General features: G+C 40.3%; 4 protein-coding genes across 6 annotated transcripts in view; 3 read left to right on the top strand and 1 right to left on the bottom strand.

The window, feature by feature from the left end:
- Positions 1-19,027, top strand: part of LOC122995765 (histone-lysine N-methyltransferase 2B-like) — a 398,376-nt gene that overhangs the window by 205,589 nt on the left and 173,760 nt on the right. The gene's annotated exons all lie outside the window — the stretch shown is intronic.
- Positions 241-9,018, top strand: p2rx5 (purinergic receptor P2X, ligand-gated ion channel, 5). Its single transcript, XM_044370695.1, has 13 exons — positions 241-710; positions 1,601-1,751; positions 1,982-2,053; positions 2,131-2,206; positions 2,595-2,679; positions 2,864-2,944; positions 4,802-4,952; positions 6,265-6,386; positions 6,486-6,579; positions 6,977-7,042; positions 7,209-7,297; positions 7,399-7,622; positions 7,714-9,018. The coding sequence occupies exons 1-13, from the start codon at positions 580-582 to the stop codon at positions 7,785-7,787; spliced, it is 1,416 nt and encodes a 471-aa protein (XP_044226630.1). The 5' UTR covers positions 241-579; the 3' UTR covers positions 7,788-9,018.
- On the bottom strand, positions 8,850-13,298 carry emc6 (ER membrane protein complex subunit 6). 2 transcript variants are annotated; one of them, XM_044370719.1, is made up of 2 exons: positions 13,152-13,298; positions 8,850-9,640 (listed from the first exon to the last, which is right to left on the bottom strand). In XM_044370719.1, exon 2 carries the CDS (start codon positions 9,604-9,606, stop codon positions 9,274-9,276), a length of 333 nt encoding a protein of 110 aa, XP_044226654.1. In that variant the 5' UTR covers positions 9,607-9,640; positions 13,152-13,298; the 3' UTR covers positions 8,850-9,273. The 2 variants fall into 2 exon arrangements, with proteins under 2 accessions (XP_044226654.1, XP_044226653.1); XM_044370718.1 differs by lacking the exon at positions 13,152-13,298 and adding an exon at positions 10,796-11,039 and having other exon boundaries at positions 8,850-9,637.
- shpk (sedoheptulokinase) lies at positions 12,867-18,991 on the top strand. 2 transcript variants are annotated; one of them, XM_044370699.1, is made up of 7 exons: positions 12,867-13,064; positions 13,488-13,629; positions 15,121-15,280; positions 15,406-15,558; positions 15,745-15,920; positions 16,347-16,547; positions 16,862-18,991. In XM_044370699.1, the coding sequence occupies exons 1-7, from the start codon at positions 12,927-12,929 to the stop codon at positions 17,254-17,256; spliced, it is 1,365 nt and encodes a 454-aa protein (XP_044226634.1). In that variant the 5' UTR covers positions 12,867-12,926; the 3' UTR covers positions 17,257-18,991. The 2 variants fall into 2 exon arrangements, with proteins under 2 accessions (XP_044226634.1, XP_044226631.1); XM_044370696.1 differs by having other exon boundaries at positions 15,121-15,295.

Below are 19,027 nucleotides of genomic sequence, written 5' to 3'. Positions count from 1 at the left end.
TATGAAGCAGACCTATACTTTTTCTTCTTTCCTATCCAATCTATCATCTCGACACCCCTCAGATTTATTTTATGACCGTCACAAATCAGCTCAAATTAGGTCCACCTCCAGCAGCTCCAGCAATAACATGCTGCTTATGCATTGACTCATCCTTATAATACAAGGTGCTGTAACATCTACGTAATATATCAGTCACTGTCCGATTTCCTGTTAAATGAATACTTTGACTCAAGTACTTCAAGTAAATGTAGCTGGTAATATTTCTATACTTCAGTGGGATTTTAAATGCAAGACTTTTACTGAAGGATTTGAATACTTCTTCCATCAGTTTGCAAAGTTTTTTGGGGGCTCCCAAATTGATATTAGTGAAAAAGAATTTGATTTAAAACTGAACATAATTTTGACACTCCCTCCAGATGTCATGTAGTCGTCTTTTGGAGCAAGCAGCGTTTGGTCAGCAGTGTTTTGCAGCCCCTCTCTCTCAATGGGTTTGCCCGTTGTGTGACAAGTGAAGCAGCTGTATCAGCTGGGAGCTGCAGTCTGTCTGTCTGTCTCAGTCGGGCTCACCGTGCAGGAGGAATGGCTGGCCTGGGAAGCTTCTGCGTTTCTCTCCTCAACTACAAGACAGCGAAATATGTCATCGCCGAAAACAAGAGAATAGGAATATTATTAAGACTCTACCAGCTGGCCGTGCTGGGATACATAATCGGGTGAGGTGCATTTGCATGCCCCCCATTTTTCAATCGTGCTATGCATGGGATAAAGTAACCTTTTAGAAAGTGATTCACAAAGTTAAAAATAGTTGAGCTTGCCGAAGGTTTTTTACTTCGTTAAAGTGGCAGCACCACATTGCTTTCTTTCACTTTAGATATGTGTTGTTTGTGTTTCTGAAATCATTAATGTCTCAAATTGCCCCACAGAGAAGAGGTAATCTTATCCCACCCCTCACTGCATGATGTCATGCTGATGTATGTAAGAGAAATGATGAAAACTAAGCAGGTGACAGGGAGGACAGGGTTAATACCAACGAGTGGTTTGACATTAACATTACCTGTTTGTGAAAGTTAAGACAAACTGTGAGATGACAGATTTAGTGGCAGCGTGTTGCTCTGACTGTCATATTTGGCTCTGTAGCTTGTGGAGAGCTGCTCATGTTCATGTGTATTGATCAGTATCATGTCAACTTTGTGGTATTTTTGTGCATGATATGAACTGGATGCTGCTGTCACCCTCACATGTATGTGTGTGTGTGTGTGTGTGTGTGTGTGTGTGTGTGTGTGTGTGTGTGTGTGTGTGTGTGTGTGTGCAAAAGGTCATTATAGTTCCAGTGGAGAAGCATAAAATATTCTATGACATCCAGGATACACTCACACATTACTCCTTTCATCAGCCACATGCTTGTTAACTCACTTAATTATTACTATGAGTTATAACGTGTGCTGTCAACCCGGACCACAGACAGGCTGCTCAACAAAAGATCACAAATATCACACTTACATCAAAAAGGTCCAAAAACACAATAATACTGAAATATACAGTAAGATATTCAGTATAAGTCTGTGAAGCATTGAGAATCCTGAAGGTTTGATGGATTTTTCAGGTGGGTGTTTGTGGTGAAAAAGGGGTACCAGGAGAAAGAAGAGACCATCCAGAGCTCAGTCATCACCAAGCTTAAAGGTGTTACAATGATCAACAGCTCTGAGACAGGAAGTCAACTCTGGAGTCCCGAGGACTATGTCATACCCCCAAATGTGAGTCTATCGATCAATCTGATTAATTTAAAAAAGGCAGTCCTAGTTTACGTAGTAACAATATCAATGGCAGAGTCCCCAGTTGAGGCTATTGAGTGTCTGCCTCGGTGGATATAGGTGGCATCAGCATCAGTCTGAACAGATTTAACAATATTGAACTTCTCAGGAGTGTAATTTGTTTAACCTTTTCCTTCTCCAACTCACTGTGTGGACCTAATTTGATTTTGTAGGGTGAGCAGGTGTTCTTCATAGTAACAAATTACATTGAGACCCCCAATCAGACGCTGGGGCGCTGCCCTGAGGTGAGTACACAGAGCTCAGTTTTAAATGCGTCGCCACAGATTTTCAAATGCAGTAGCATCTCTTCTACCTCTCGCAGAGCGCCAAGGTACTAGATGGACAATGCAACAGTGATGATGACTGCATCGAGGGGGAGACTGTAAAAGCCGGCCATGGTGAGGAGCATTTATTGCACTGTAGTCATGTGAAAGCCTTGAAAAGCTTTAAATACTTTTTCATATTTTAGCCTCAATTGCAGGTTTACATTTTCATCTAGGTGATCTTTCATATTGGTCATTGAGCATCTCCTCTAGGCTCTGTATGATGAAAAGAATGATAGTATTATTTATTCATAATTATATACTGTTTAAGAATATTTTTATTTATTTAATATGTTTATGTTGTGGTTTGGTTATTCACAAAGTTATTACATTTCAATACCTCAGTTATATTTTTGGGTTTCAACAACATACTCCAATAAATAATTGTTATATATGTTTCAGTGTTCCAGTTTGTCTTATTTAGGAAGCCTCACCCAACAGTAATCTTTGCTCTCTCTGTCAGGAGTCAAGACCGGGTTGTGTATAAACGACACTGGGACCTGTGAGATTCAAGCTTGGTGTCCTGTTGAATACAAAAAGAGACCCGAGTGAGAATCCCTCTTCCTTTGCAGAACCTTGGAAATGTGCCATTTTGTGCTACTACATTGACACTCGCTCTGATACCTCACAGGGACCGAGACATTTCACAGCTTCTATTTATTACTAAAACACCCTGGCGGCCACATTTGTTTCTGTCTTTTGCACACAGCTGCATGTGTCTTTCACTTCCAGAGAGCCTCTACTGAGCGAAGCCGAAAACTTCACCGTCTTCATCAAGAATTTCATCCGGTTTCCAAAGTTTGAATTCTCCAAGTAAGTGTCTTTAAGTGGTGCTGATTGGTGGTGTGCTTACGGTTTAAAGGCACCGTGACATAGCTGACTGAGTGGGCTGAGGGGATATACGTGTCCCAATGGCTGCTTTAAATAACTTTAGGGTGCAGAAAGCCTTCTATTTATACCAGCCTGTGCATTGCACTCAGTGAGACAGTGAAACAGTCATCTGAGACGTCCTTGACAGCGGGCCTTGCTCTGGACAGGTGTCAGATCGGATGGGGCTAACCCAGGGAGCTGTGCTGCTGCTCGCTCTGCTGTCGTTTGTTCAAGTCCTGCAGGAAAGCAGAGAGATGCCACAAGCTATTGCCAATTCATCAGTCAGGATCTTATTTTAATGACACAGCAATCTCTCTTATGTTTCCTCACTAATCTATGATATGCTCGTGCTTAATGGAGATTGGCAGGTAATACAAATTCCTGTTAACGGGCACCACTCGAAATGGCTGGCAACACTACACGTCTTACAGTGTGACACATGCAGTTGCACTCAGTGCTCTCAGAGCAGAGCGTGTAATGGTGTGGTCACGGTTGATTGACGTACACGCGCTGTATACGCTGCTCTTTGTGTGTGTGTGTTGAGTTTATTCAAGCTGCAGTTTTTAACCCTTAAACAGGCAGAAGTGGAGAATGAGTTGTAAAAAATAATTAATGTTATTACTTATCTCATTTGCACATAAGTAAAACATTTCAACGCAAATTTTTAAAAATATTTTGTATATTTTAGATTTTATGAGTTGAATCTCCCAGGATACGTTGCCCTATTAACGTATAAAAATGCTCATAATGGTAAACATTTTGATATTTTATTTGATGAAGAGAAGTGGTTTGTTTCCCTGGTCAATAACATCACACATACTAGTTTTTAAACTGATTTTATCATTTCTATCAAAGTATAGGCTACCACACAGTTCTACCAATTTTAAAAAGGACAAGGCACACTCAAATGAACAACCATCTCAACTGATTCAAGCCATTGTTTGACTTCAAGTACACAGGTACACCGGTCTCTGCTGGTGTACCTGTGTACCTTTCTCTTTTCCCCAAAATACTGAAGCTCAGTGCGATGTTCTTGAGACCAAAACCTTGGCACGCAGTTTCCCACCTGACCAACCAAAAGCAACTGAGGTTAGCAAAATACCAGACATGACTACCAACACTGTGCCAATGTCATGGCACCAAGATGCACTTTTAATTTTACAAAATTAAAGTGTTACAATAAGTATTCATAAATAAACTACCTGACGAAGGAGGTCCCCATTCTGACCTGCTGATAGACATAATCACGTAACAGCTGATAGACGTAACAGTGGAGCAGAGGAGAGACACTGAGATAGTGATGTAACCGACCTGCATGCTGGTATTTGACATGTTTTTTTTCTTCCTGACAACAAATAATTTTTAAAATATTTGTATGAAACAAATATTCATAAAAAACTTACTATTTGGCTTTGCCAAATAAAGTATTTGTATTCAGGCACACACACACACACACACACACAAACACACACATATATATATGTGTGTGTGTGTGTGTGTGTGTATGTGTAAAATAAAATTGGTATATTGTCATAATGTACATACCTGTGCATGATAATATCTGTTTTTGCAGTGTGTGAGGGCTTTTTAATGTTAAGCAGTTCTCTGACTCTTACTTGGTAGGACCAGGTGTTTCTGATTCTGTTTCCATCTGCTGTAAAAGGTTTATTTGTCTGTTTTTCTGTGGGTTGACTAAACTGTAAAATTTAAAGTCCCTAAAACATGATGGTCAGTGTGAAAATTAGACTCATTCCTGATAATCTGACAGTAAAATGCATGTCTTCCATCTTAACCTCTAAGGTCCAACTTCAAAGACAACCCCACCAATAGCAGCAATGACACCTACCTGAAGGGGTGCTCCTACAGTGACAAAGATCCTTACTGCCCCATCTTCCGCCTCGGACATATGGTCAGCTTGGCTAGCCATGACTTCCAAACCATGGCTATTAAGGTACTAAGTGTAATAATGTTGGCAATTATGACAGTGTGTGGGAGGGATTTCAGTTCCTGGCTCAGGAAATTATAACTTGATAATAAGCCATAATAGACCATAACATTTAGGAATTATGGAAATGCATTTGAACTGCTCATGATCACAGTAATCACTTCAGAAAAACTCAAAATACAGTAAGTGTCTATTTCTTTACTTCTTGTCAAATCATTACATCATTCCCATTATTGACAAGGATGCTGGGCAGCCATATTGGTATCTATGGTTTTTAAGTAATGTGATTTCAGTTTTAGTGGAAATCAGAGTGGTTGTGCAACAATCCTAAGAAAAGGGATCTTTTTTAGCAAAAAAAAAAAAAAAAAAAAGTCAAAATTCACCTGCTTGGTTTTCCATAGCTTTCAGCCAAATCTTGTGGCCTTTATCAGTGGGTGGAAGTTGCTCAGTTGTCATGGAGATGGTTAGTAGTTATTATGTGACTGTCATGACTGACATGATTACAGATAGTCCTATGAATAAAAAATAAAATAAAAAAGTAAATTCTGTACTCAGGTCATGTGATAACATCTCAATTAAAAATTTTATCTGCTGATGAAGGCCACAAGATAGGGCTGAAAGCTCCAGAATAACTAAGCAAATGGACCTTTTTTTTTTTTTGGCAAACTGCTATTTCCAAGGCCAACATGAGCCTTCAAGCTCAGGGGTTATCTTGATGCATTTCTTAAAGCCCCAACACATTGATAGTTTACCCACACAGGTGTTTTCACTTAAGTTGTCTGATTAGACCTCTTGTAACGATCATGTGGTCCCGTGTAGAGTGAGCTTGATTGACAGCTGTACCTGTTAGGGTGGGACCATTTCCACCGTCATCATAGGCCTTTTTCACAGCAGACCTTTTGACATGTCACAGTAGGAAAAGCAACAGTTGTAAATAATCAAATTAATTGTGTCTGAATTCAATTTAGTTGCTTTCTACTGGTATTGTGCATACTGGCACACTGTCACGGCTTACTGGGACACTTATATAGAACAGTGCCATTGTTGATATTATTAGTACCCCTGTGCTTTCCTGCTATGACAAGTCAAAACGTCTGCCTATTGATAATAATTCATGAAGTTTGGTGGCATCATGTGACTCCCAGCACAGCTCCGCTCTCCTTCAACCTGACTGAAAACACTTGAGTGGTTCTAAAGAATAAGAAGGGTAACAAGACATGAAGTTTTGAATTTAAAGGAAACAAACATAATGTGCGTCATTATACTTAAGACATGTGTGAGTTCTAATACTCACAAAGTCTCTGTTTATGTCTGTCAGGGTGGGTCTGTTGGTATTGTTATTGACTGGAACTGTGATCTGGACAAAGACTCTTCAGAGTGTAATCCACAGTACAGCTTCACCCGTTTAGACAACTCCACTAAATCAGGATACAACTTCAGGTATGTCCCCCCATTTAACAAGACGGATATCTGTCAGCCCCCTGTCCCTGTTTTGTTTACCCTTCACGCTTTAAATCAACAAAATTTCTTACCCTGCAGATATGCCAGGTATTACAAGGATCAAAATGGTACAACCAATCGCACTTTGTTCAAAGTGTATGGGATTCGTTTCGATATAATGGTCATTGGCCAGGTATGACAGTGATCTGGACATTTTGTTCTAAGGGAAATACATGATTTGGGTGTTACACTGTATTTCGTGACCCATCAGATTCTGTGACCTGTGGTGTTGGAAGAAGAACTCAGATCCTTTTCTTAAGTAAAAGTATCAATGCCACAATGTAAATATACTTCATACAAGTAAAAATCCTGCAACCTTAAGTAAAAGTATAGAACTATTACCAGCTAAATTTACTTGAAGTACCTTAAGTGTCATTAAGTATTTTTACATTGTGGTATTGATACTTTTACTTTAGTAAAGGATCAGAGCACTTCTTTCAACACTACAGGTCACAGAATCTGAAGGGTGACAAAATACAGTTTAACACTGGTAATGGTCATTGCAGTGAATGCCTGATTTTGTTTCACAGGCTGGGAAATTCAATATTGTTCCCACAGTAATTGCCATTGGCTCGGGAGTTGCTCTGCTTGGTGCAGTGAGTAATTTATTAAAATATTCTGATGATGTGTCAGTGGATAATTGGTGTGTAATTACTGAGATGCCTGAAGTTTGAAAAATATCATCCTACCACTAGCTGCATGATCACCAGTAACATAATGATTCTCCGGAAAATCCAGTTGGAAATGTTTTCTTTCTTTCAGGGAGCGTTTGCTTGTGATATGATACTGCTGTACATGATGAACACGAGCTTCTTCTATCGAGAGAGGAAGTTTGAAATCATCAACTTCAAGTATGATTTGCTGCATTTACACTAATGTTAATGCTGGAGCTTTTTGATCAAACTTGATCATCACATTTACTGGCTCATCTCTGGTTTACTGCATACAACAGGAGAGACCGGACCAAACCCAAGGATGGGAAGACAGGGCACCGGGAAAGGAGAACCAGGAAACCAGCTGCAGAGAAAGAGGCCATCAACTCTATCAAAAAGCCAGACGAAACTGAACTCACTGAGGGATCTCCCACCGTGGAGAACCAGCCACCTGTGGACAACCGGGGTCCCACCATTCCACGCAACACAGGACAGCGATACTCCGCCATTCTCTCCCCACAAGGTGCACAGACAAAGCATCACATCACTTTCTCTTCACACAATTAAAATTTGCAGAGACAAATCACCCGCAGTGATCTTCGGTTATGTTGCAGGAGGTGGAACCAAAAATCGGACCGATGTCCGCTTCTCACCTACTGGCACGAATGCTGGCATGACACTAGCCTGAGTGAAGATATGTCGGTCCAGAGAGTCTTCAACGTCCTGCACTGTGCATCTAGGACAGGACACTGATGTAGATACACAGGGAGGAAGGTGGTTTTCAGTGGCTGGGTCAGGATCCAAAGGTGGGATGTGGGAGATTATCCATATTATCCATAAATGATGATATGAAAACGTACTGTGATAATGCTGACACAATTAACAGAGTGATATATAAATTACTCATCTAAGACTAAGGGATCTGCCAAACATTTGCTTCCTCAGAAATGCAAATAATCCATCGTACATCTTTATTTCATGTCATAAACACAATACTTTTAGCTTTTTTGGCTGTTGATCAGACTAATTAAGCATTTCCAGTTAAAGTAACATGACGGACCTTAGTTTTTAGACAGAATTATAAAATCACTGGATATGATGCTTTCATTGAATTGAAGAAAATGCAGCCCTTTATGATTATGTAAAATCTTCACTATGGATCTAAAATGCAGGCTTGAATAAGGTTAAATAAATAGATTCGGCTAAATTGGTCAGCAAAATATAGTGAATTAATGTCTGATTATGAGATTTACTATTTTGTCAGCATGCATTCAAAGTGAAAATGTTTTTAAAGAACTGCACTCGGAAGCAATATGTAAGAAAATGTGAACGGTCTTAACTGTTGGTGTTTCGGTTTAATGCTTCATGTACCTGTGTTGTGAAGCGCATCTGAGCGTACTGTTAAAACACTGCTGTACGGGATATCGAGTTGGCTGTTGCTGATATCTGCCATGCAACGACTACAACACAATCTCTGTCACAACATAACTCGTCCTCGTGAAGCTGTGGAATGCAGTGTGTCGTGTGCTACGGGTCTACCGCAAGTGGACGAGTTCTCTGTTGATGTACTGGTTGATAATGAATGGTGCAAGAAATTGAAGTGCATGGACTCTTCTTCCTGTTTGTTGTTCTCCTTTTTATTTATTTGAATAGTCTCTACTGTTTGAAACAAATGTATTGTTTATTTCATGATGCCAACAATTGTCTCTATACCTGAAAGACAAACGGATTAATAATGAGTGCAAACAAGTTGTACAGAGGTATTTATTCCAATCAGTAATCACATTTATTTTATTCTAACAATAGTATTGTACATGAAATGTAATGCCAAGGGCTTACACCTTGTGATGATGTAATCTGTTTTGATCTATGTTACACTACAACCGACATAATAGCTGTGGCTCTCATCCTGGCACTGATGATGCTGAGCAAAAAACCGTGAGTTACAGGTTAAACAAGTTCATAGTCACTGCTAAGTGTGAAGCAGGAGGGATAGGAGGACAGTTTATTCTGCAAATGGCAATTATTGACACATCCTCCACTGTATCAACAGTTCATACTGGAAAAATCAAGTCTTTCACTAATGGCTTATCTACAAACAGCAGGACAGACAATATTATTGGTTTACTAAGCATTAGTTGGGGATAAATCAGGTTATTTGCGGTGGATCATTTTTAGTACACATGCACCATTCCATAGAGGAAAGTCCAGAACAGGACATAAGTGAATAGACCTCCGACGAGCCCTCCAGTGAAGAGCAGCCGCCTGGATTTAAAGCATTTGTTCCACCGCCGTCCAGCCTTGAGGATGAGCAGCAGAGAGAGGAGAAACGCCGAGAGGAAATAAAAAATGAAGCCATACAGTCCTGTCAGCCCCAGGATGCCAGCTGTCGCGCCGGACAGAGCGGATACGGAGGTGCGGCAGTAGTCCAGCACGGCGGCGTTACCCCTCACGGCCACTTCGCTGATGAACTGTGGTCCCTCACGCTTGGCTACAACTCCTGCCATGTTGGCTCTGGTCGTGTGTCACAGGAAGGTGCTGCTGCAACAGGAGAGATTCAGACATGTTAACAATACAAACTAGGTACATCTACTCAAATGTACTTAAGTACAGTTTTGAAGCACTTGTAATTTCAGTACTTTAGTTTTATGCTGCTCTATACTAGGCAAATAATGTAGCCTACTTGTCAATTCTACTGTACTCCACTTTATTTCTTTAACAGATGGGATGACTAACTCATTTGCACCTTTAGATTTTACACAGGTTATATAATACAATCCATTGTTATAGATTAAAATACTGAATTGTAACTAATGAGGTTGAAGTCACATGATGTCATATACTGTAGGGTTTGTATTTTTTATTATCACAGATCAGTTAATGTAAAAAGTGTGATTCTTATAGATAAATTTAACCCTTAACAATCCCTCCTGTCTCTAAAGATAATAGTTCACATAATGTTTAACCAGGGTTTAGAAAAACATTCACTAATTGTAGCCATGAGGATTTAGAAAAACCTCAACCGGCTACAAATTTAAATGCTTTGACATTAATGTATCAGTGATAATAATAATTATAATATATGATAACATTGATGGGAGCCAGTCAGCCGCATGAAGAGAACCTTTTACTTTTAAGTCTTTATATATTTTGCTGAGAATACGTCAGTGTGTTTACTTAAGTAAGATTTTGAATGCAGGACAGGAATGTTTTTACATAGCAGTATTGTTGTTATGTTTTTAACCTACAGTACTTAAAGGAGTTCAGTCCTTCACTTGTCAGCAAGGCCATTACAACAGCATTTTGTACAGGCCTTTAACATGTCAACGGGCTTACTGTTAATACCTTCCCTTGGATATAATAACAGATTAACTATGACAAAGAACTCAACAGCAGTCTCATTAAATTAAAGCCCCAATAATACGAGTGAAAAAGAATATCGATCCTCGATGTTAGCTTTGCTGACGTTACTGGCCACAATAAAGCAAATAATTGGCACATTAACAGCCTTATTCTACTGACAGAAACGGGCCCATTTAACAGCAGAAGAGACAAAGGCGGACGAGACTGTGGTAGAGAAAGGAGTAATTAAACTAAACTTTACAGCACACTAACTGCATGATTTCGACATTCTCGCCACACCAGCGCTAACATGCTAATATGCTAACAGCGACGTTAATGATGGCAACTTCTTACCGGAGATAAACGCAGGGACTTGTCGGCTCCTCACAGCGCGATCACGCGGACATAATCTGTAAGAATGACTTAATAGACGTGGATTTTGGGTTGTTTTGATGGAGTGTCAGTCGGTATTGCTCAGAGATATTACATTCATTCTAGTTTAGACGACATAGTCGGCCATGTTCCTTCGCAGTGCGTTGTGGGAATCATCAAACGGGAGGCGACCATGCGGTGCGTTTCCTATCACAGTCCATAGTGGGAAATTTCAGCTTTAAAATAGGGGAAAAGGGGCCTGTGCCACTGTCCTTGGTATTCTTCTTCTTTGTGGTTATTGGTGGATCGCAAATCAACTTTAAAGATGCATACCGCCACCTACTGTATTGGACTGTGTAGATTCATGGCATTAGATCACCTGAGTACTGATTGGTCTACAGAAAAACAAACAAAGAAAACACCCCCCCCCCCCCCCCCCCCAAAACACACCCTATTTCCTAATCCTGTCTGTATCATATAACCTATCAACCCCCTTCTGATTTCCCTGGAGTCCTGTCCTGAGCTCAGTGGTGATTTTTAAACTTCATTCCTGCCCTGTCTCATGCACTATATTTCTTTATGTCTCCCTCTCTGAATTACATATACTACAATGCATGATACTGTGTTCTACATCTTACAGAGTGTTACACCACTGACACAGATTTCATGAACTTTTCCCCATTAAATACAACATGGAGTGAAAGCTTGCATGCCTGAACTCTTCTATGCAGTTATTGTATCCTCCTTTAAACTGTTTAATATGAACTGACTTCTGTATCCTATAGCAATGTCTCCTTTTATTGTCTGTGTCTCATTCCTTTTGCCAGGCGTTAATTATGGCTGATCTGATCACTGTCCATGGTGAACACTTGTCACCCTCTTGAGGCACTAGACTGCAACTGTTGGAAGTCCTCCGTGTCAGCAAAATATAGTTAATTAATGTTGGATTATGAGAGAAATTATTTTGTCAGCACACATTCAAAGTGAAAATGTTTTTAAAGAACTGCACTTGGAAGCAATAAATAAGAAAATTTTTAACTGTTGCTGTTTCAGTTTAATGCTTCATGTACTTGTGTTGAGAAACACATCCAAGCCTACTGTTAAAACACTGCTGTACAGGATATGGAGTTGGCTGTTGCTGATATCAGCCATGCAACGGCTACAACACAATCTCTGTCACAACATAACTCATCCTCGTGAAGCTGTGGAATGCAGTATGAAACTTACACAAGTGTGATGTGGAAACTTGAAGCCTCCAGTGCACAAACACTGAGAATAACTTCACAGTGAAGTAGGAGACATCTTGTGTCCAACAGTTAAATTTCTGAAATGAAAAATATTTGCACACTCGTAGAGTTTGGAATTTGTAATGAGGGAGAAGGAGTAGATGTAATTCTAAGGATTTTAACAAGACAATAGAAGTGTTTTTTGTTTTGTTTTGTTTTTGTTTTTGTGTGTGTGTGTGTGTGTGGAAAAACTATATCAGACACAAATATTATAGTAGCCAGATATTATTCTGGGCTCCCTTAATCTGGATCTCATAGATCAATAAACCACAACAGCAAAACTGACAAAGCTGTAGTGTACCCTCAGACAGGCAATGTAGGCCCACTTTTCTGATAGAGAACATTTTGACTTGTTATAACAGGAAACACTCATTGGTGTAAATGATAAAATGAGTAATGACTTCAATGCATTCAGGTGTTCCTGCATGACATGGCAGAGAGCCAGCACACACCTGGAATACAGTGTTTATATTGTACAGCATTTGGCAAGACGAAATGTCCACAATGAGAAAGAAATTAGATATTATATTAGGAATTATAGCTAAATAGACTACTACTAATCTGTCAGAGGTGCTATTATAATAGCCTCTTTGTTGGAGCCAGTAATTTCTTTTCTCTTCGAGTCAATGGTGCAAGCAAAAACAATTATTAAGTTTTTTGTTCTTAATTTTTCCAAAGTTTATCACTGGAACTATTTGGTTTGAAGTAGTTACAACCAACTAAATTGGGAATGTCCGATTCCCTACTTGCACGTAAACGCACCAGTGTTGACTTTGCCTCATGATGTCGTTCAGCAGAAACACACAGAGCCAAAAACAGCAGCTGTCATGGCTGCATATATCTTGGGACTAGACGTGGGAACCACCTCGATTAAAGCGGTTTTATTAGACAGTGAATCCAGATCTGTGGCTGCGAGTCACTCGATACCAACCACGTCTGATATAAGCGATAGTAGCGGGATAAAGGTGAGTGCGTTCACGTGCTTCACAACTTTGCCCTGCAGCTAAGTAAACTAAACACCGTGTGTGTGTGTGTATGTGTGTGTGTGTTACCTCATTGAGACTTTTTCCGATATAAACACCGACCTTGTTGGGACCATAGTCCTCATGGGGACCAAAACCCGGTCCTGATGAGGCAAAACTTAATTTCTGAGGTCCTCATTGAGGTTAGGTTAGAGATAGATATGACTGTTCCACAATGAATGGAAGTCAATGCAATGTCCTAACAACGATAGCTGAGCAAATCTCTCTCTCTCTCTCTCTCTCTCTCTCTCTCTCTCTCTCTCTCTCTCTCTCTCTCTCTCTCTCTCTCTCTCTCTCTGTGTGTGTGTGTGTGTGTGTTTCCTGTGTGTCCTATGTGTAACCTGGCTACGTTTCCCTGCTACACAGGCCAAAGAACAGGATACTGTCCGTATCATAGACACTCTGAACCGGTGCGTCGGCCTGCTGCCCAGAGACAAACTGCAGCATGTCCGCAGCATCGGGCTGTCTGGACAGATGCACGGAGTTTTATTCTGGAAAGCAAAGAGCGGTAAGACAACTGTCTGCCTGCTGTGACATTTCATAACAATGTGTGGTTAACTGTGTAACAGCAGCTCTGTGTTACATGAGTAGTTTGAGCAGAAGAAAATGTTTAATTTAACATAGAAAAATGTAAAATAATTAGAGAGGACAAGGTAAAGTGTGTTTGATGGTCCTGGGCCCCAAAATGTAGATACATATGTAAATTTAATCAGAATCTGTGTTTATGCACATAAGTCAAAAACCCTACATGAAATTCCATAATGAACCATGACCCTGAAATAAAGAGGGCCCCCGGCCCCAGAAGCATGCAGGGCTCATGACAGAGAGCTCTCCATATTAAAGCCTGCAGCATCTGGTCATCCATCTATACTTGCGTAAAATGGTCTTTATTCTTCTGTTCCATGGAAGGGGCCCCTAATAAGGGTCCCTCATTATACACCCTGATGTGAGGGTCCCAGTTTTTACAATTGATTTAATGTTTTTTTTTAACATCATTATGAAATGGCAGCTTTACAGATCCTCAGTTGAAGTTTAAGCTATTTCCAAAGGTGCTAATAAATTAAGCTTTTTAACTTGTTTATGTCTTCATAGTGTCCATTGTGTCTCATTCTTCTCCCTTTTAATTTGCATTACTATTTCAGTATCTATTGTGTTAGCAGGGGACAGATTGCCTCAGGGCCCCTCAGTGTTACTTGTTAATCTGGTCATGAGACAGAGGGTGGAAACTGCCAATGGAAATCAAAGACAATGTTTCTAACAAGTCTACACGTTGTTACTTCAAGTCTCCATATGAACATGTGCAATGGAGATTAAAATTCCACATCCATGTATCATAAACTATTTCATCCAACATATTTTGAAAGTGTTGTTCAGAGTGTTAAAATCTAAGCAAAAGGCCGTCCCCTGCTTCATACTGTATGTATTTTTATACAGATCAGTTAATGTAATAAATGTGTTTCCTCTAGATGAAGTTAACCCTTAACAAACCTCTTGTACCTAAAGATAATTCACAGTTTTGGCTCCACAGTTCACATAATGTTTAAACAGACCACAGGCTTTAAGAAATAGCCATGGGAGTTTAAGAAGAGAGCAGTGTTTTCAGATTGCTGAATTATGGCAGTTATCCAGTTTGAAATATTGATGACCTTAAGATGTTTTTTTAAAAATATGGATTAAGTAAGTAAGTAAGTAAGTAAGTGAGAAAGAGATTTCTCTTCTTACATCAAAAATAAAAAGTTAATGGCGGTCCAAAGCAAGTTATGACCTCTGTCTTAACTTGCTTTGCAATGAAGCCTCATCTCATCAAGGTTTGATGAGAAACTATGTTGCCCTCTGCTGGTTGAATCCTTAGCTTCATCTATCAAGAAAATCTGTGCAACAGGTTTTAGTATCAATACAAAACTAAAACCATTACGTCAGATATTACTTATTTTGTTTGGCTAAAGGCTGAAGTTAAGGTCTGCTATCTTTTTTTGTCCATATTTCTTGCTTCTCGCAGGTTGTGACTGGTCCAACGGAGACTTCTTCACAGCTAGAGATGCCAGTCAGCTGATCACCTGGCAGGACGGACGCTGCAGCAGTAGCTTCCTGTCCTCTCTGCCACAACCAGACTCACATCTCAGCGTAGCCACGGGGTTTGGCTGTGCAACAATCCTCTGGTACATGAAACACAGGTTGGCACCCACTTTTTCAAAACCTCATTTAGAGCCCCCTGCACCACTTTGACTGCATACATTCCTGCTAATCACACAGTGAAATCTAATGATGTGTGGTTTCGCTGCAGGCCCAAGTTCCTTGAGGACTTCACAGCTGCAGGTACCATCCAGGACTATGTGGTGTCCATGTTGTGTGGTCTGGACGGATGTGTGATGACGCCTCAGAATGCAGCCAGCTGGGGCTTCTTCAACACCTCCTCCAACCAGTGGAATACAGACATGTATGTAACATGCTTCATTTACGTGCTAAAGCATGTGGTGTCAGTAGAAGTACTAAATGCGAGATAAATGTTCTGTAGTTTACCTGCCTGGAGTTTAAACTGCAACCACTTAACACAGTTCATTACAATCTTGGAGGTGTCGTGTATAACCTACATAACCAGCCGCTCTGTGTGTGCATGCTCTAGTCTGAAGGGTACCGGCTTCCCTTTGCACCTGCTACCTCAGTGTGTGCCATCTGGTGGCTTGGCGGGAAAGACGTGCTCTGACTGGCACGGCATCCCTGCTGGTACGCCAGTAGGGGCCGCCATGGGAGACTTCCAGTGCTCTGTCTACTCCTGCATGAGTGCGCGGACAGATGCAGGTGAAACAGGAAGTCCAGTCATCTCTCTTAGGCTGAGATCACACTTTATGCACTGCATTCATCACTCCTTTTACACTTTATTCAGTTCAAATGAAAGAATCCATTGCGACTGCACCGTGCCGTTGTTTTGTGACGACAATGTTGCATCCATTAGATCTCATCTACTAATTCACTGATAATGCTTTAATTTATTATAGATACGTTTTTTGTAATGAAAACATTTGATCAGTGTATCAGCATTGTGATGGAAATATGAGAATAATTTAAAATAGGTGTTTTGCAGCTAACCAGAGTAACCAGCACACAGAAAACAAATACATTATGGATTACGGGTGTTCCCACCATCAATGTCTCTTGCATGTCAGATTGTTTCTGTTAGTTCATATTCCTTAGATAACTGTCTGTATCCTTTTTCTAATTTCCTAGTCCTTAACATCAGCACCTCAGCCCAGCTGACCTACGCCATGCCAGCTGACTTCAAACCTCCAGACTCTCCTCAGCCTGCCTCCTCCATCTCCTTCTTCCCGTACTTCGACTCCTCTTACCTGGCAGTGGCAGCGTCACTCAACGGAGGGAATGTGCTGGCCACTTTTGTGGAGATGCTCACTGCCTGGATGAAAGAGCTTGGTAAGTACCATTTTATCCACACATGCAACTGAATGTTAGTGATATTTCAGAGCATGAAATGTACTTCACTGATGAGGTTACTGTAAATTCTAGTGGCTTAAATTCTGCACTTGAGTACATCTCACAAGCTCAGTTTTAAGATTTAATTCTGGAAATAAGCACTCAACAACTGAACCAGCCTGGTCAGATGTGTACTGAATCAAATGTCTGACTCTCCAAACTCCTGCATCTTGTTTAAAGCTATTAAAACCAGGCTCTGTAGATATAAAATCATTTCATTCATACGTCGACTTTCTCCCTCTTATATCTCACAGGTGCGGAGCTGAATGAGCCTTGCCTATATGAGAAGCTGATTTGTAGCGCTCTGAACCAGGAAACAAGTGACCTGAGGGTGAGTCCTACCATCCTGGGAGAGAGACACAACCCTCTCTGCCTGGGTCAGGTGACCGACATCTCTGCCTCCAATCTGTCTCTGGGTCACGTGACCAGGGCACTGTGCCACGGAGTCCTGGACAACATCACCTCCATGATGCCCGCTGAGCGTCTGCAGCAGGCCGGGGTCAGCAGGATCGTAGGCAGTGGGAGCGCCCTCGCTCGCAATGAGGTGCTCAGGCAGGAAGTGGAGAGGGCGTTTCCTCAGCCGGTGGTTTACGGACAGAACGCGGACTCTGCTGTCGGTGTGGCGATGGTCCTCTGTGACAGACTTTGAATCAGACTCGTAATCCACAGGGGAATTCCTGATTGTTTACATGATTATAACTGATAATTTTGCACATTTCAATAAAATACACAGATGTTAAAAAAGTAGTTCCCTCTGAGTTAGGTGTTTGCAGCTCAGCCATCTCCTCCTCATGTCACTTTGCAGTCTGGAGTTACTTAAGGGGTTGAATCCATAGATCGGAGGAGACCTTGGTATCTGTGCCTTTGTATCTGACTGCACTTGTTGTGGTGTTGCACATACAGGGGCCTGTATCACAAAGCAAGTTCAACTTAGACTCAGCAACATTGGTAATGTGGATAAGCAGTATCATGAAGGTATCAACTGGCTCAGGCAATTCTGGGTTTACCAGTCCAGTTATGAACGCATTTACATGAAAGAGGCAAAAATTATAATAACAAGTCAATCACATGCAGCATTATCAGAACCCTGACAGAAATATTTAATATGAGATATGAGCTGAAACGAATAAAAAGCCATAAGCCATGCTTTTTAAATTCCATTGCCTTGTCTTCAACATGTTCAGTGTAACATGTTAAGAGTGATGCGCTTTAAATCAGAGAAAGTAACGTTTTTGCTGCCACAGCAGACAGAAAAAGTACAGATAGCGTGAACAAAAAAGCCTTGTAGAGAGAAATGAAGGCCTGATGAGGTTTATCTGACTGAAATGTATGTATAAGCTCTGAGCTAATTAACAGAGTATGGATTATTTTTCAGTATTCATTTAATTTCCAATTATCATCTCATTGAGTTTAAAAAGATAATACTCAAAGTTGCCACATGTCATCCTGAGCTGCACTGATGATGTGAGTGTAAAAGCTATTTATTCACTCAGGAATCCTGCAGGGAATTAAAGGAACTTAGTGCAATTAATGTGCGTCCGTAATCACTGTTCATTATTCTGTCAAAAGTGTTGTAGCCGCAGCTGCTGTGTACAGTATGCCTTTTATCTCTACTGTAAAATGATTATCATGGAAAACAAAGTGGTTTTGCTGATTGATAAAAATGTCATTATGGCTCTCAAGTCTCTATCACTTTACAATGTAAAGTGAGTTTTGCAGCCACCATAGGTTCTCCTACACGCTTGGAAGGGGAAGGGTATTCAGTTTGTTGCAATCTGCAACCTTGTCGCTGCAACTAAATCGTACGCATAGGTCCTTAAATTTTACACTATAAAGGTCTAATTTAGATTGATTGATTACTGCTTTTTCTTTACCTTTTTTGAATTTAAGCTGCTACTCAGTGAGTAACAATATTATTTTACTTTCTGTTGAATGTTATTGTTGCATTCAGTCTTTGTCATCTTTGTTTTCAAGATGATGTTAATTTTATGAACCATTATAGAATTTGCCTTGCTTCTGCAGTTGGTTTTTGTCATGATTGGTTTCATTATTCAGTCTATTAAGAATCAAGAAGATCAAAGTTAGAATTAGAGAGAGGACCTAAAGTATTTAATTTAACTATTAATAACTTGCAAAACTTCTATACTTTGCATCAGATGTATCAAAACAAATAATGGCAAACCAGGAATATTTCTAGCATCAATGCTGTTGGTGGCTTCATAATTTTCTACAGTCATGAGCATATACAGTAATTTTTCTACAAGTGAATACAGTTATAAGGCACATGACATGAGTGTTATTAGTGTAGATTTTTCTGTTAATGGGCCAGCAGTTCACTGTATGTGATGTAATCCTGTTAAAAATAAAGCAGTGTTAATAATTCACATTTGTCTCCCATCTTGAATATTTTAATTATGAAT

Source organism: Thunnus albacares, chromosome 13 (assembly GCF_914725855.1).
Source record: "Thunnus albacares chromosome 13, fThuAlb1.1, whole genome shotgun sequence".
In the NCBI taxonomy this organism is placed as follows: Eukaryota; Metazoa; Chordata; class Actinopteri; order Scombriformes; family Scombridae; genus Thunnus; species Thunnus albacares.
Note: the sequence above shows the minus strand (reverse complement) of the source record. Positions and strands in the feature narration are given on the sequence as shown.

Excerpts from the sequence above, each read along its gene's own strand:
- p2rx5 (XM_044370695.1), top strand. The coding sequence starts at position 580 with ATGGCTGGCCTGGGAAGCTTCTGCGTTTCTCTCCTCAACTACAAGACA. Across the intron at positions 7,043-7,208 it reads GAGTTGCTCTGCTTGGTGCA|GGAGCGTTTGCTTGTGATAT; the intron begins GTGAGTAATTTA and ends TCTTTCTTTCAG. Across the intron at positions 7,298-7,398 it reads TTTGAAATCATCAACTTCAA|GAGAGACCGGACCAAACCCA; the intron begins GTATGATTTGCT and ends TGCATACAACAG.
- emc6 (XM_044370719.1), bottom strand. The coding sequence starts at position 9,606 with ATGGCAGGAGTTGTAGCCAAGCGTGAGGGACCACAGTTCATCAGCGAA.
- shpk (XM_044370696.1), top strand. The coding sequence starts at position 12,927 with ATGGCTGCATATATCTTGGGACTAGACGTGGGAACCACCTCGATTAAA. Across the intron at positions 13,630-15,120 it reads ATTCTGGAAAGCAAAGAGCG|GTTGTGACTGGTCCAACGGA; the intron begins GTAAGACAACTG and ends TGCTTCTCGCAG. Across the intron at positions 16,548-16,861 it reads TGCCTGGATGAAAGAGCTTG|GTGCGGAGCTGAATGAGCCT; the intron begins GTAAGTACCATT and ends TATATCTCACAG.